Source organism: Rhipicephalus microplus, chromosome 6 (genome assembly GCF_043290135.1).
Source record: "Rhipicephalus microplus isolate Deutch F79 chromosome 6, USDA_Rmic, whole genome shotgun sequence".
NCBI lineage: Eukaryota > Metazoa > Arthropoda > Arachnida > Ixodida > Ixodidae > Rhipicephalus > Rhipicephalus microplus.
This window is the reverse complement of record NC_134705.1, coordinates 137,705,858-137,721,731: the sequence shown is the minus strand read 5'-3', so window position 1 is coordinate 137,721,731 and position 15,874 is coordinate 137,705,858. Positions and strand designations below refer to the sequence as shown.

General features: G+C 47.5%; 1 protein-coding gene across 1 annotated transcript in view; it reads right to left on the bottom strand.

Annotated features, from left to right (window-relative positions):
* LOC142765540 (uncharacterized) overlaps positions 1-15,361 on the bottom strand; it is a 28,641-nt gene extending 13,280 nt beyond the window's left edge. Inside the window, exons 1-2 of the mRNA XM_075866680.1 lie at positions 15,303-15,361; positions 89-181 (exon numbers count right to left, since the gene is read on the bottom strand). Coding sequence (XP_075722795.1) covers positions 89-181; positions 15,303-15,351 — 142 coding nt within the window. The 5' untranslated portion in view covers positions 15,352-15,361. The remainder of the gene's footprint in view (positions 1-88; positions 182-15,302) is intronic.
* Between the last annotated feature and the right edge of the window lie 513 nt (positions 15,362-15,874).

Below are 15,874 nucleotides of genomic sequence, written 5' to 3'. Positions count from 1 at the left end.
TGGAGACATCTTTTAGTCGTGTTCGGCAGAACACCTGGAAAGTGATTGTGGCCGCTTCTTCAGAATGAAACAATTCTTGAGAACCTACCTCCAGGGGAAATCATCGATGCCACTTTTACCACAGCACAATTCACTTGTTTGTCAAAGTACACAATCTTGTGTTTTACTACGTTTTGAGATCCTAAAAAGTAGCAGAAAAGAAAAGGGTAAGTAGCACGCACTAAATTCCTGTAGTTTTCGTTAGTCGTTTCATACTTTTCTAAATCACTGAAGATAAAATGTGAAGCGCACAAGTTATGTGGAAAAATAACAAATGAAATGGCATGAAGAGCCCGCTGTGGGGCTTGTACAAGAAAAAAAAACGCGGCAATGTTTTTATTCACGCAGACAGCATATATGCGTGATTGCGGGGGAAGTGCATGTTGTAAGTTTTTCGCGCAGTGCGATACATTCGTAGGCTTTTTTGTTGGACAATCATGGTTACCCTGATGCTTTGTTATACTGCTCTTCAGGTGCAAAGGGTGCAGAAACAAACAAAATATATGTTTTGGCAACGTGATGCTACGTCGAGTTTCTTCGCTGTGCACGTGTTGTTTTCCGACTCCCGGCGCGTCATGGAGTTCACGGGCATCAAATCTAGACGGACTCTGACATTTCGTGTTAAAATTTCAATACCAGTAAGGCTAACAGTCTATTTGTGAAGAACTAGTCAACTACGTGTATTTGTACAGGAGTGTGGGATATAGGAAGGAGGGGGTGGGATGACGGAATACGCGGAGCGATGAGCTAGGCGCGCCGTCTCTGTTGTGGTAACGAGAGAGAGAGTGTGTGTAGTGGAGATTAAGAGCAGACCGGGCTAACCAGTTATAATCTAGTTTGCTATGCGGCACTGCGGTGAGGAAGTAGAAGCAAGAAGAGTATGTAGAAAGAGGGAAAAAAATTGTCCTGAATCTTCATGTTACACTGTAAATGTCGTCAAAACACGATAGTCTTGCGTATGGAGAGAGTGAACGAAACGTTTATTTGATGTTCTGCGCAAGAAAATTGGTGAATGATATTCTGAAGGCGCTGCGTTAGAGTGCCTCGAGCCCGTAGCGGAGGTGAACAAGCGCATCTAGGCACGTTCGATACTGGCGCCATCTGGCAGTTATCTTCGAAAACGAAGGCGTGCGTGACCGCGGAGAAAGATGCGCGCCAGTCTCGGAAGTAATAAGGTGTAGAATAGTAAGTGACGGGCCGGGGCCACCACCGTGAAGTCGTAGCAAAGCGTTGGAAACACCTTATTGAGCATTGCGTTGCACCGGCAGCGCAGCGCGATAAACGCTAGTCCTTAGAGTTGCTTGTGCGTGCCTCTTCTAGTATAAAGGCAGATATTCAAAGCTTGACGTCTTGTTATGGCACCTCAGTTGTGCGCAATATTTGCTTTTTTAATTGACAATCACAAAACTTTGAATGCTAAACCTTGAGCAGTATTGGTGGTCGCTGCGGATGGGGTTGACCGTTTAATGCCGTTTGAGGTATTGTTAGGGCGGACAAACAGAGAAATGTACAGACAGACAGACAGACAGGCAGACAGACAGACAGACAGACAGACAGACAGACAGACAGACAGACAGACAGACAGACAGACAGACAGACAGACAGACAGACAGACAGACAGACCAGAATTTTTCCGTCGACGGTGCCCAAGAAAGACTATCGTCTTTAAAAAGAGAAAACAAATGCACATACACGCACGATAAAAAAAAACTACCGCACACATAGGACGCGCGTTTTGACTACAATAATTCAAAGAGGCCGGTCGATCACAACAAGGTGCAGTTGCGCTTGTAAGACTTTCTTCTGTGACGTTTCATCCTGACCATGGTGTAAAATTTTTTCCCCTGACAGAGGATGGTCATCTGGCTTCTTGAGCATGTTGCAAACGCATAATAACGGTGAAATATACTGTAGGCAGTCGCAAAAGACGTGTCTACTTGTTATGAGGTTACCACAATTGTCACAGGCTACAGTGTCGGCCATAACAATGCGGAAAACATAGTTTTTGGTAAGTGCTTCGCCCAACCATAGAATACGCAAAAAGGCCTCGTTTACTTAACGTAGCATCAAATGAAGTGGAGCCAGACATGCTCAGAGTGCGGCTCTTTCCATTGTGTCGTGGTGTATTGGCAGGTAAGCAAGCGCAGCTTCCATGCAGCGTCCGTCCTAGAAAGCGGTAGTAGTATTTCATGGTCATCTGCGTTATCTGAGTGGGAAGCTTGATCGGCAAGTTCACCTGATTTTTCTACAGTGACTGGGTAATGACTGAAAACAGTTTGATATTCTTTCTCACTTGGGTGCTGTATAACCTCTGCTGTCTCTAGTACCAGGTCTTCGTGTGGTGTGCGGCGTAAGCCTGACAAAGACGCTACAGAGTCACCTTTGAGTCACAGAAGATAGCCCACTTGTGTGGCTGTTGGTCAATGAAGAAAGGAAACGCTGTACGAAGGGCTGTCGTTGATGTTGTTGCGTGGGCTGCCTTCAATGTATTCGTCGTGACCAATTCTGATGTCACGACAGCTCCGGTTGAGGCGTTCGGCAGTACGGACCCATCAGTGTAGATACGTATGGACTCTTGGTGCAGTGATATTCATACAATAAAAACAGAGTGATTGGCTTCATTCCGGTGACAACACATCAGATCATTTTTCTGGTGGCCAGTTATGGTAACGTTGATAGTTTAGAGGAATCATCCTAGAGGAATCAGAGCTCTAGTAGCAGGAGTTAAGGAAGTTGGCATTGATGGACCATGCTCGGCCATAGTTTGGCAATAAAATATACTTGGTCGATCCGCTGGTAGAAGGGCTAGGTGACAGCGGGAAGTCATAACGCAAACACGCTGAAGTCACTGAGCTCTGTGTACCACTGACAGCCAATTAGGCATATAGGCAGCTCACCACTAGTACTTTCAAAAACGAACGGTTTGTGGTTGAGTTGTAGGGCACCAAGCGATCACCAGTGAAAGGTTGTAAATTCACCTCATAGTGACGGTACTTTTTCTTATTTTTTTTCACGCGCCAGTAGACACGTTACTTCGTCATGTCTATGACTAAAATCATTCAGTGAAGCCGTGGTAGCCCCCGGCATAAAATACCTTTGTGTTAGAAAAGCTAATTGGAGCACAAAAATTATATAAAAACCAGTATATACCAAACTAACACTTTGGTGACTAAAGAAAAATTGCTTTCTGCCTTGTCCAGAAAGCATTTGTTTGCTGCCCCAGAAATTCATTCATTTCGAATTGCTATATATAAAATGATTGAAGCAGAATCAGTGTCTCGAAACGTGTTATTTCGAACAACAAGCTTACTGAAACATAAAAAAGACGAAATGAAAGATTGATGAAACAAAAAGAACGTACACAGGAGCATCAATGCTAATCTGAATAGAATAATCAGTAAGAAATCATGTATGCCTTTTGGACAAAATACGCTTATAATAATGCTGAATATGTCAGCTCTGCCAGCACAAATTTTGTTTACATACATATGAACAAAACTCGGCAGATTCCACGTACCGCTGGAGTCAATTATCTGTGAAGGATGCACAAGGAAAATCTCTATGCGGCACTTTTAAAATGAGCAAAAGTTATGGGGTGGCTGGAAGTAGTACTCAGTAAACATCTGAATACATTTTCACAGGCATATTTTAAAGCGGTGGTGCCATCGAATTTCGAGACTAAGACAAGCCTCTTGCGGCTTTTCTCTGTATGCTTGGAGACTCCACACGAACCGTCGGGCACAGCAAACGTCCAGAATATATTTTATTTCCCCTCCAAAGATTGCCGGAATGCTCATTGTCTTCGGACCGAAGCCCATCGCAAGTGTGTACAGAACTGTCATTGCTCTGTAAAAAGGTCAACGAAAGTTGCAGTGGCATCACAACAGATTTTCAGTAAGCGTAGACGTGCGCAGGTTTCCCGTTGAGTGGGAGCAAAGGTTCATCGCAGCACACCACCTGTCTATAATGTCAATCTATGGATGTAACTTCACACCCCCCTCCTAACTCGCAGCGCCACCTCCCCATTACTTCAATGTGTGGGGCTGTGTTCTAAACTCATTTTCGTAAGTGATTAGGATAGCGGCCGCCACCTCATCCCCTTTCCGTGTGCACGCCGATTGTAGTGAGGTGAGTTACTTCAATCTGCCCTGCACCACGGCTGCTACGCGTTTGCTTTGGAGGTGCTTGTGCGGCACCTGTTTGCAAGAAAACCAGCGAGAGCAGACGTCAATCAGCGCGACGTGCGTCACAGCCTTGCGTGGCCTCGTGACCACGGTACACTGGTTCTGCACAGCCCAATTCGGCGCGCAGGAACCGAAACCAAAATTGTCCACACAAAAAGCGTAATATTTCCAGCTATAATAGATCAATCTTAGTGCGTGCATCATGCTTCTTGGAGCTTTAAGAAACGCTTGCAGCAAAGAAAACGCAAACCACAAAAATGGTGGCACCACCCCTTTAAAGCGTTTGTATTGTTCGCATTTTCTTTTCTTTTGCAATGGTTCTTCCCGACAGAACCTACTTCCGTTGAACCCCGGATTTCAACATTAATACGCTTATTACGTATCTAGAAAACAAGAGAATGCCAGAAGTGGTTTTTCATAGTTGCGAAACGACGCTATCCCAAACGTACGCAGTAACAACACCATCAATGGTAGGCTGATATATTCTCGCATTAGGCTCCGATAACTTTTAGCCGACGCAGAATACTGCCGCATATGCAGATCTTTTCAGCTTTCAGGCAAGGTCTAACGAGTTTGATCGACGTTAAGTGCAGTATTTGTGTGCACATGTGGTTTCGGGAATGTTCACTGCACTGCCGCCTTATGGTTAATAATAATTATATGGGGCAACCTAATGTTTATTATATTGCCAGCATGAAAGTTAGAGCATAGACACTCGTAATAATCAAACGAAGTGTGCTTTATGGTATCACGATGTAAATATCACACGTAAAGTGCACTGGCGAGTTCAGGCGGGCACAAGCAACTTTTCAATATAGTGTCGCGAGAGCAATGTTTCGCGGAAACCCTTGTTCTTTTACGGCTCACAAGCGGAGCAGTCAAGGTCGCCCCCGTTTGAGATTAGAAGGGGAAAGCTTACTCGGAAAAGCGTCTAGCAAGAGGCAGGTCTGGCGCCACCGTCTGAGTTTAAGCCATTGTCGGCAGGCACGCGTGTCATTGAGAATGACATGGGGACGCGACCACTTAGCCGGACCGAGACAAAGTGGCGGCAGGTAAACGACCATATTCTCCCCCGCTGTTGTTATGATGTCGGGGCGCCTCACTGTCGCATGTACACCTGGTAAGCGCACGGAGCTCAATGGTGTACCCATCGCTCTTAAGGACGCTTCTAGAAAGCAACAATTAACGAAAGAACTGACTGGGCTCGAGCGTGAGAACGGCCGCCGACTGAAGTTGGCCGATGGAGGCAGCACGAGTAATGTTGGGCAGCACGGCCTGGCATGGGAGAGAGTGTCACGTGCGGAGAACCTATCCCGTTGCGTGTTTCATTTGGTAAGGAGGTTTTTACAAATGTAGTGCCTTTTATGAAAGTGTTTCTGTGATTTGTTGTGATGATGCGAGTCCCAACATGTGATTGGTTTTTGTGAAGACTCTTTGTTCGACCAAGGGTTAAAAAGAGGATGTTTGAATTTGAAAAGGAGGCGGAGTCGGGGAAACAGCGGAACTCACCACCGGAGACCATGCCATGCAGGCCGAGGGGTATGCCACCATTTTCTATGTTTTGTCTTTGTGACCTAGTGCATTTTCTAAATTGAAGTTGTGTTAGCCAAATAAACCCCCAATGAGTGCTCCCCGAAATCATCGTGTTGACTTCTCATCGATTGCCTCCACGGAGTTTCACCCACACTTATTCGTCTCTCTGGTCGTCCGATGTGCCTAACTTTGAACAACCCCGACGTTTCGCTACAAAGTGGTGGAGGTTGCTCGGTAACGATAGTCCCGCTCTGAAATTATGCCCCGAGTCAACAACAAATATCAGGAACCTACCTCTGACAGCTCTACTATGACGGAACCCCCTACCTTCTTCTCTGCTATGTCTACCCCCCCAGCTAAACCATTCGTCGGACCACCAGTCTTTAGAGGCGCGCCGGAGGAATCTATTTCCGAGTGGCTACCTTGCTACAAACAAGTAGCGTCGCTTAATAATTGGGACCAAGCCACGAAGGTGAAATTTCTATATCTGGCTTTAGAGGGAGATGCGAAAAAGTGGCACACTACTCAAATTCTAACCGGTGCCCCTAATACATAAGAAGAATGGGCGGCGCTACTAAAAACGTCCTTTACGAGTCGCCACTCAGTTGAGATCGCCCATTTGCGGCTACAAAACCGCACCCAATTGCCGTTCGAAACCCCCGAGCAGTACTACTATGACGTCGTACAGCTGTGTGCCAGAGTGAACCCGTCTATGACGGAAGATGATCGGTTGCGGCACCTTATGCACGGTTTGCGTCCGGATATTCTGGAGAAGATGATAATCGCAAACCCGGAGAGCTGCACTGCATTCCTCCAAATTTTGCAACGCATAAATCTGGCAGCTTTGATGAGCCGTGCGTCAGCGCCACAACCGATTGGCGTCCAGTATTCTACCGGATTGCAGTCGTGGATGCAAAACATCGCGCATCCCGTGGGGTTCGCACCCGCCGCAGCGACAGGGCACTCTCCTCCTACGTGCGTCGCCACCTGCGCCGCGGCCGAATTGCGTTGCCCACGGGAGGCTGCCGACCGCGAAAGAGACCTGAAAGCGATTGCGGACTCGATCACCTTGCTATCTGACCGGCTAAAAAGCATCGAAGACGAGATGCGTCGCCCCCCAGTGCAATGGCCTCAGAGAAATTCCCGTGCCAACGACGGGCGTCCCCGATGCCAGATTTGCCGCCGCATAGGTCACATAGCACAACAGTGCTGGCAGCAGTTCCGAGATGACAGGAACGATGAGGCTGAGCTCCAAGGCAATCAGAATGTGCAGCCTAATCCTTCGGGAAACGAGAACGGCCGGGCCTAGGGGGCCAGCCCGGTCGCCCCTGCGGCACATTGTCGGAAGTTCAGCTTCTCACAGTCCCCACACGAGCCAACGGTACAGAAACAAAACTTGTAATTGACACCGGCTCGTCCGTAAATGTCATCTTAGAAGAATTAGCTAACAAAATATGTGCTTCATTCAAATCGAGAAAATACATATTCATCCGAGGAATTGGCGGAGACTTGCTGACCCCCAATGGTGAAGCTGAAATAAAGCTTGAATTTGGCACCACCAAAGTTCACGAGACGTTTCTAGTGGTCAAGGATTGCTCGTACGAGCTACTTGGTGGTCTTCCTTTTTGTCGAGCAGCCCGGCTTCTTAATGATTTCTCCAAAAAAAAGCTGCAACTAAACGGTGAAATTTTCCGGCTACGTATAGACTCAAGTGCCCCCGAACACAATGATGTACTTACGGTGCGGTGCCACGAGCAAATTCGCATTGAAGCTCGCACAGAAGTCGCTATTGAAGTAAATGTCGCAAGGGACGGAATTCACCTCGTCGAACCGAACAGCACGCTCAGAAACGGACTTCAGGTTGCACGCACAATAACGAGGATCGTGCATGGGAGAGGCCTCATTCGCATAGCTAATCCTACCATGTCGCCAGTAAACCTGCTCAGCGGAACAAAGCTTGGATGGGCTTCAGCTATTCATGACCCACAGCTGGCAATCACGGCCCCCGAGAACAATCGCGTGCCTCAAGAGTTTGACATAGAGACTGGGGATCACCTACAGCCATCTGAGCGGGATGAACTGCTGTCGCTCATGGAGAAATACCGCCATCTATTTACGAGCAGTGACAACCCCATCCGGCAGACTCATGTCGCTGAACATGTGATCGACACAGGTGATTCTCGACCAATTCATCAGCACCCATATCGTCATTCCCCTTTTGAAAGACAAGAGATTGAGCAACAAGTAGAAGAAATGCTGCGCGATGGGATAATTAGAGAGTCTCACAGTCCTTGGTCATCACCTGTCGTCCTCGTGAAGAAGTCAAATGGGACTTGGCGTTTCTGCGTCGATTTCCGCAGAGTCAATGAGGTCACTAAAAAAAAGATGTGCACCCACTGCCACGAATTGATGACATTCTCGACGTGCTACAGGGGTCAAAATACTTCACCACACTTGATCTAACATCAGGCTACTGGCAAGTGGGCATCAAGGAGGAAGATAAGCAAAAGACCACATTTGCCTGTGGACCCGGCCTGTACGAATTCAATGTTGTCCCTTTCGGCCTGTGCAGCGCCCTTGCCACATTCCAGAAAATGATTAACAAAGTCCTCAGTGGTCTTCTCTGGAGAGTTTGTTTGGCCTACTTGGACGACATCGTTCTTTTTTCGAAAACTATGGCAGCTCATTTGCAAAATTTGGAAAGTGTGTTTTCGGCTTTGGACGCGGCAAACTTACGACTGAAGTCCGAGAAATGCAGCTTCGCCCGCCAGAAGATTAAATATCTTGGACACATTCTCACAGGTGAAAGCATCCGGCCGGACCCAGACAAAGTAGCAGCAATCGAAAAATTCCCCAAGCCACGAAACAAGAAAGGTGTACAGAGCTTTCTCGGAATCTGTAACTACTATCGGCGATTCATCAAAGATTTCTCTCGCATTTCTCGACCTCTGACCAACTTAACCAAAGAGGATGTTCCTTTCGTCTGGGATGCAGCATGCGATGTGGCCATGCAATCCCTCAAAGAAAAGCTGATCACAGCCCCAATTCTGCGTCAGTTTGAGCCGAGGAAGCCGATAGAGGTGCAAACTGATGCCTGTGATTACGGCATTGGCGCCGTACTTGTACAGAAAATTGGAACTCAAGAGAGAGTCGTCGCCGATGCCAGCCGCCACCTTAACAAAGCTGAGATGAACTACAGTACAACTGAGAAAGAATGCCTCGCCGTTGTGTACGCCTGCGGACAGTTTCGGCCATACGTCTTTGGTGCTAGGTTCACGGTCTTGACTGATCAAGCCAGCCTGGCTTGGCTAATGAAAGTAAGGAATCCGAACGGTCGTCTTATGCGATGGTCTCTGTTGCTTCAGGAATTCGACATAACGTTGCGACACCGCCCTGGCCTCAACAATGGAAATGCCGAACGCTTTTTCACCTTCCTCATGATCCCGCGCCTGTAAGCGAAGAAAACCCCTTACCGTTGCTGGTTCTGGATCAGGTGGATGTTGGAAAAAAGCAGAGGGCAGACCCATGGATGGAAGAAATTATGCAGCACCTCGAGCACCCGGATGCGCCCGTTGTCAGGAAAACTAAAAGAACGGCACGGAGCTTTCGGTTGATCGACGGTGTACTGTATCGAAGGACGAGAGGGTTTCAGGAGGATCGTGCGGCTCTCGTTGTCCCCAAGTGCTTGAGATCTGAGATATTAAGGTACTGCCATGACGCCACCACGGCAGGCCACATAGGTGTCAAGTGCACATGGGGGAAAGTTCGTTGCCGATATTTCTGGCCGAAGATGTTCTCGTACGTAAGCAAGTACGTTCTCTCCTGCCCCGACTGCCAGACACGAAAGCAACCACCGGGGAGGCCGGTCGGTTTCCTCCAACCGATCCGACCTGCAGGTCGACCTTTTCAGCAGGTGGGCATGGACTTCACTGGGCCTTTTACTAATTCCAAAGCAGGGAACCGCTACATCGTTGTGATTACCGACTACCATACGAAATGGGTCGAGGCTGTCGCGTGTCCAGCGGCCACTGCCGCAGAAGCAGCAAGAGCTTTCGTCGAACAAATCGTCCTACGTCATGGTGCCCCGGAGAAAGTAATAAGCGATCGTGGGCAGCACTTTGTCGCCAACTTTACCGAAGAAATATTCCGGCTCGTGGGTAGCGAGCATGCCACCACAACAGCATATCACCCACATGCCAACGGCTTGTGCGAGCGTTTTAACCGCACGTTGGCTGACATGCTCAGCATATACGTTTCCTCACACCACCGCCACTGGGATGAATTCCTACCGTACGTTCTTTTTGCATACAATTCTTCCACCCACGAGACGACTGGATTCACTCCCTTCTTTCTTCTTCATGGACATGAACCAACACTACCGGTGGATGTAGGGTCGGGCGCGCAACGCGGATTCGACTACACCCTGGATGCAATGAAAGTGGCCCGCAGGCTGCGGCAGGCTCGAAAAATAGTAAATGAACGGGAGAAGCGTCAGCAGGAGAAGAACAAGCGCAGCTATGATGCTAGGCGATGAAGTGTTGTGTATCATCAGGGCGACTTGGTGTACTTGTGGGCTCCCTCCCAGGCGAAAGGGAAGACGACGAAGTTTCTTCACAAATATCACGGACCTTTCCGTCTTGTGCGCCGGGTAGCCGAGAACAACTGGAAGGTGGTAGACCAAACTGGGAAAAAACGTGACGTTGTGAATGTGGCGCGTTTAAAGCCCTGCCACGTTCGATTGGGCTCCGATGCCGACGACGCGGATGATGAGTCTGATGATAATCATGAGGTGCGCGATAACGGTGGTGATGTGCGCGAGGGCAGTGCCAGGAGAGATGACCACGGATTGCATCGAAGTGTTGTGCGCGAGTGCAGTGCAAGGAGAGATGACCATGGATTGCATCGAAGTGTTGTGCGCGAGTGCGGCTCCAATGGTGATGTGCGCGAGTGCGGTTCGCGAGTGGGTCAAGAACTCCGTTTGCAACATTGTGTGCGCGGGACACAGACCAGTGTTCCAGTACAGCAGTGCGAAAGCTACGACACGGACACTGAACTTTGCTCGGACTGGAAGACATTTTCAAGTAATAACAACGCACAACAGAATGTCAGTGCTTACGAAACGGACACCGAGTTGTATTGCAGTACCGACGAGTGAACCTATATATTTCTGTGCCCAATGATTTTGTTTTGTTTTTTTTCATCTGTTGTTTTATGTAATTTTTTAAAGCCTCTCACCTTTTATACACATGCATAAGTGTCTTAAAGTAAGCATCACATACACTTGTTGAATGCAAAACCTTTCTGTATAATTAGTCTATTTCTTGTCGTGTTTTGCAGATAAAACGAGTGGGACACTCTTTTTCGTAGGGGGGAGGTGTCGCGAGAGCAATGTTTCGCGGAAACCCTTGTTCTTTTACGGCTCACAAGCGGAGCAGTCAAGGTCTCCCCCGTTCGGGATTAGAAGGGGAAAGCTTACTCGGAAAAGCGTCTAGCAAGAGGCAGATCCGGCGCCACCGTCTGAGTTTAAGCCATTGTCGGCAGGCACACGTGTCATTGAGAATGACATGGGGACGCGACCACTTAGCCGGACCGAGACATAGTGGCGGCAGGTAAACGACCATATTCTCCCCCGCTGTTGTTATGATGTCGGGGCACCTCGCTGTCGCATGCACACCTGGTAAGCGCACGGAGCCCAATGATGTACCCATCGCTCTTATAGACGCTTCTAGAAAGCAACAATTAACGAAAGAACTGACGGGGCTCGAGCGTGGGAACGGCCGCCGACTGAAGTCGGCCGATGGCGGCAGCACGAGTAATGTTGGGCAGCATGGCCTGGCTTGGGATAGAGTGTCACGTGCGGAGAACCTATCCCTTTGCGTGTTTCATTTGGTAAGGAGGTTTTTACAAATGTAGTGCCTTTTATGAAAGTGTTTCTGTGATTGGTTGTGATGATGCGAGTCCCAACATGTGATTGGTTTTTGTGAAGGCTCTTTGTTCGACCAAGGGTTAAAAAGAGGATGTTTGAATTCGAAAAGGGGGCGGAGTCGGGGAAACAGCGGAACTCAACACCAGAGACCATGCCATGCAGGCCGAGGGGTATGCCACCATTTTCTATGTTTTGTCTTTGTGACCTAGTGCATTTTGTAAATTGAAGTTGTGTTAGCCAAATAAACCCCCCATGAGTGCTCCCCGAAATCATCGTGTTGACTTCTCATCGATTGCCTCCGCGGAGTTTCACCCACACTTATTCGTCTCTCTGGTCGTCCGATGTGCCTAACTTTGAACAACCCCGACGTTTCGCTACAATAGCTTGACGAGTGATAGGTATACAATTGTGTAGTTACCTATACCATATCATATGGTGTTGACAGTCACACCACGATTGACGTTGAACGTCTGCGTTATGGCTTCATTTGTGTATTATTAGTTGCTTTGTTACATAAGCAGATAACAAGCACTGCAGCCCCAATTAAAGCTGCAACAACACTGCGATGACATAATGTCTTTTTAGAAGGCAGTTCGAAGACCTGGTGTGACACTGCGGTTTCAATTCTACATTACCCCGCAGATCACTTGGGGTCAAATACTACTAACATCATTGCTATTTTTGTATTTGCATTGGTCACCTCTTCACTGCCAATGGAATTTTCTCTTAGCGCTTTCCCTTTTAAGGTATAGCAATATCTGTCGTCTCCTTCCGAGGTACCTATTAAATGTAAATCGCCTGTGGTGCGTACCTGCGTACCGTCGACCGTTGCAAAAGGTTATATACGCAACATGACTTTAGTGCGATAGCAATTACATGAACATTTTCGGCTGAATTTTGCCGCCGGCACCGGCGTCGAAGTCGGCGTCGGCGTCACTCAGCGTATACGTATACGTATCTGTATATATGAAAACGCAAAAAAAGAAAAATATAGAAAAAGACTCCGGTGAGCGGAATCCAACTTGGGTCGTCTGGATAGTGAGTTTGGCGCGTTATCCACTCAGCCACCGAGGAGCACGTTTTTCAACGTTCATACAGCAAGCTATCTATATCTACCTCTTACCGCTGCTGACGGGCATCTCGGGGGAGAACTATCGTGTTTTCAGCATTATCAGCAAGATGGCGCAATGAGCATGCGTAGCAATATCGTCCCGACGCGGTGGCTGCGCTCTCATCTCCCACGCGCCCTTTACCCCGCAAAGAGCAGCAGGTCCCCGCTTACTCGCACGGCCTTATCTCGTGGTAGGGGCGATGGTACGTCTTAGATGGCGTTCCGTTTTTACGGGAGCGATTGCGTTGTAATTAACGAGTGCACAAAGGTCGCTGCAATGGTTGCACAATCAACATTGCGAAAAGAGCGCGCTTTCCAGATATAGCGAAGTACCAACTTAGACGCTTATATGCATTCATTTGTATTCGAGAGGACGTTTCGTGTGTCTTTTGTGTGGAAGAAATGCGGGGCCCGTTTCGAACTGCGGGCTATTCTGTGAGGGACATTCCAATTAGCTGCTATCGCGTTCATTGCTTCGCTTTTGCGGCAAAGCTGGCACTTTTTTTATGTTATTCACATCATGACCAGACAGTCAGATTCATCAGACTTTCTTACTCCCCTCTACAACTTATGGTCTACATCAAGAGAAAGTGAATATCAAGAGATGATCATAATGTAGACGATAGGTACTAGCGGATACTTGATATTTTATGTAGTGGTTTTGACCCACTGTAGTCATCCGCACTGAGCTCTGAGAAATCGAGGTAGTCTGCAGGGGCTGTGTTGATACCATCACCCAAATCATAATGCCCAGATTCATCAAAATTCAGCAAAATTTACCGTTATTGTGGAACATCCGCGAGAGACGTCAATGCCACAACGAAAATCCTGAGTGCTCACATCCTCTATTACAAATATTTTATAACCCCTTTCCCCTCGTAGTGGCAGAAGGAAACTCAAGCATTAACCTGATAAAATACAGTCTCTTCTTTACTTTAAAAGGCCGCAGTGGTCCGAAAACGCCAAGAGATTGCCAAAGTTTTAACGCGAAGCCCTTGCTAACGTACAGATGATGTCAGTGAGCGTGGTCACAAAAATGTTGAACCGCGTTAATCGTACTTTTACTATGTATTAAGGCAGCCAAGCTTCGCTCTTCCTCCAGTCATGAAATCTCTAGTGTGAAGATCCCTTACATTTTTAAGCGACCAAAGACCTTAGGGCGTCTGCTTTTACTGCTAAGCGCCTAGGTACGGCATTTAGAGCTGACCTTGCTCAGGCGATCTCGGCGTACAGCCAGACAAGCCACCGCCGGACGACAGCCTACCACCCACCAGCGCTCGTCCTCACTGAGCGGCTAAACTCGACCATCGCTGACACGCTGGCTATGTAAATCGACGTCGAACACAAGACGAGGGACGTCATCTTTCCGTACGTTACCTTCGCATACCAAACAGCGGTGCAGGAGACGACGCAGATGGCGCTATGCAAGTTGGTCTACGGAGGGCACCCGGAAACGAGGCGGTGCCACACTGTTTAACGTCACTGACGAAGAAAACCTTAACGTCACAGTCTGCCTTCAGCGGGAAGCAGACGCTCGTTAACTCGCATGCCTGCGCATCGAGAATCAGCAGATGACCAGAAGCCGCCGTTACAATCTTGGACAAAACTTCGTGGAACACCGATTTGGCGACTGCGTTTGGTTATGGAAGGCAATACGCCGAAGTGGATTTAGTTAGTGAAAAACTTCTTCGGTGATACTTTGGGTGCGTACAATGCACTTCGTCGCCTAGGCAATTTAGACTACAAGCTTATGACCGGACGGAATTACGAATTCTCAATGGCACCATGCGCAGCCCAAGAACGTGCATATCGTGCACCTTAAGCCGTTTTGCGCGTGTTAGAAAACTTGTGAACAGTAATTTTTACTTTATTAGTAAAATTTGTTGCTTGAATTTATTACTTTATTTTGTCTTCTGTTAAAGCGTCAGGACGATGTCTTCAAAAGGCGGCAATGCCACACTCCTGTCTCAAGTTTTGCTATCGCCCCATGACACGTGTAAGCGCTGCGTTGAGCAATCACGCCGATTCACCAATAACCATAGAGGTAATTGTAGAAACTTCCGATTTAACTTCGCGCACACCTCGAACACTACAGATTCTTCTGGAAATTACGCGGCTGCTAGAAATGACGCTAGAGTATTTGATGGCACGTGTATAAATGCTAACATGCATCGCCGCTTGAAGTTGATTGACTGCTGAATCTCCGCTCACCGCTTTCAGTGCCATTGTGTTACTGTAACCAGACAATACATATAGCAGCTACAAGTTCGACCAAATAAATAGCTTCATCTTCGACATATAGTCTGCTGCCTTCGTCAACGTCCTGACCACATGACGATATCGCGGTTTTTACCCCGAACTTCACTCCGTGTTTACTGAATACCCCGACTGTAATGAACACGTGTGCCTTCTAGCCGGAATCGCATAAACATTGTTACTGGGGTAACATAAATAATCATAACATGAAAGAGCTATGACAGTTTAGGAATGAAACAATTACGTCTCTTACCATGTGAACGCACATATACGACGTTCTTCTTAAGAAACCTTCCCTTCATGCTTACGCGTTTTCTGTAAAAAAAGGACACTTTAATAAGCAATACTCAAGATTTACGAGACGTTGCATTACTTGGTTTGCCCTTGGCTGAGGAAGTAATGCGAGTAAAAAATTTCTCTTTCATCGATATAATACGTCACGTCCGCTTGACACAAACATTGGCTGCCTGATGTGGTAGCGTATGTCCATATGGCATGGCGTGTCTGCAAAAACTAAAAAAAAACGAATAAGAAAGTACATTTTAGCTTTATAGGGTGTATCAAAATTCTTGGAAGTTTTACTTCATGAGTACGTATAAATAATTCCGAGTTATATTTACTTGAAGACGAAAATGCAGGTTATCGCGCAGTTTGCTACGTCGCCATTCAATCAGTAAAACCCTAAAATCCTAACAGGCGCGTACGCATGTCCTTCTGGTGGCAAAACTCAAACAGTGGCAACAGACACGCACATGACCTTAGTAACATTGCTGATTGGTGAGCTTGCTTTCTCGTTAAGATTACAGGAAACATTGGATCGCTAAA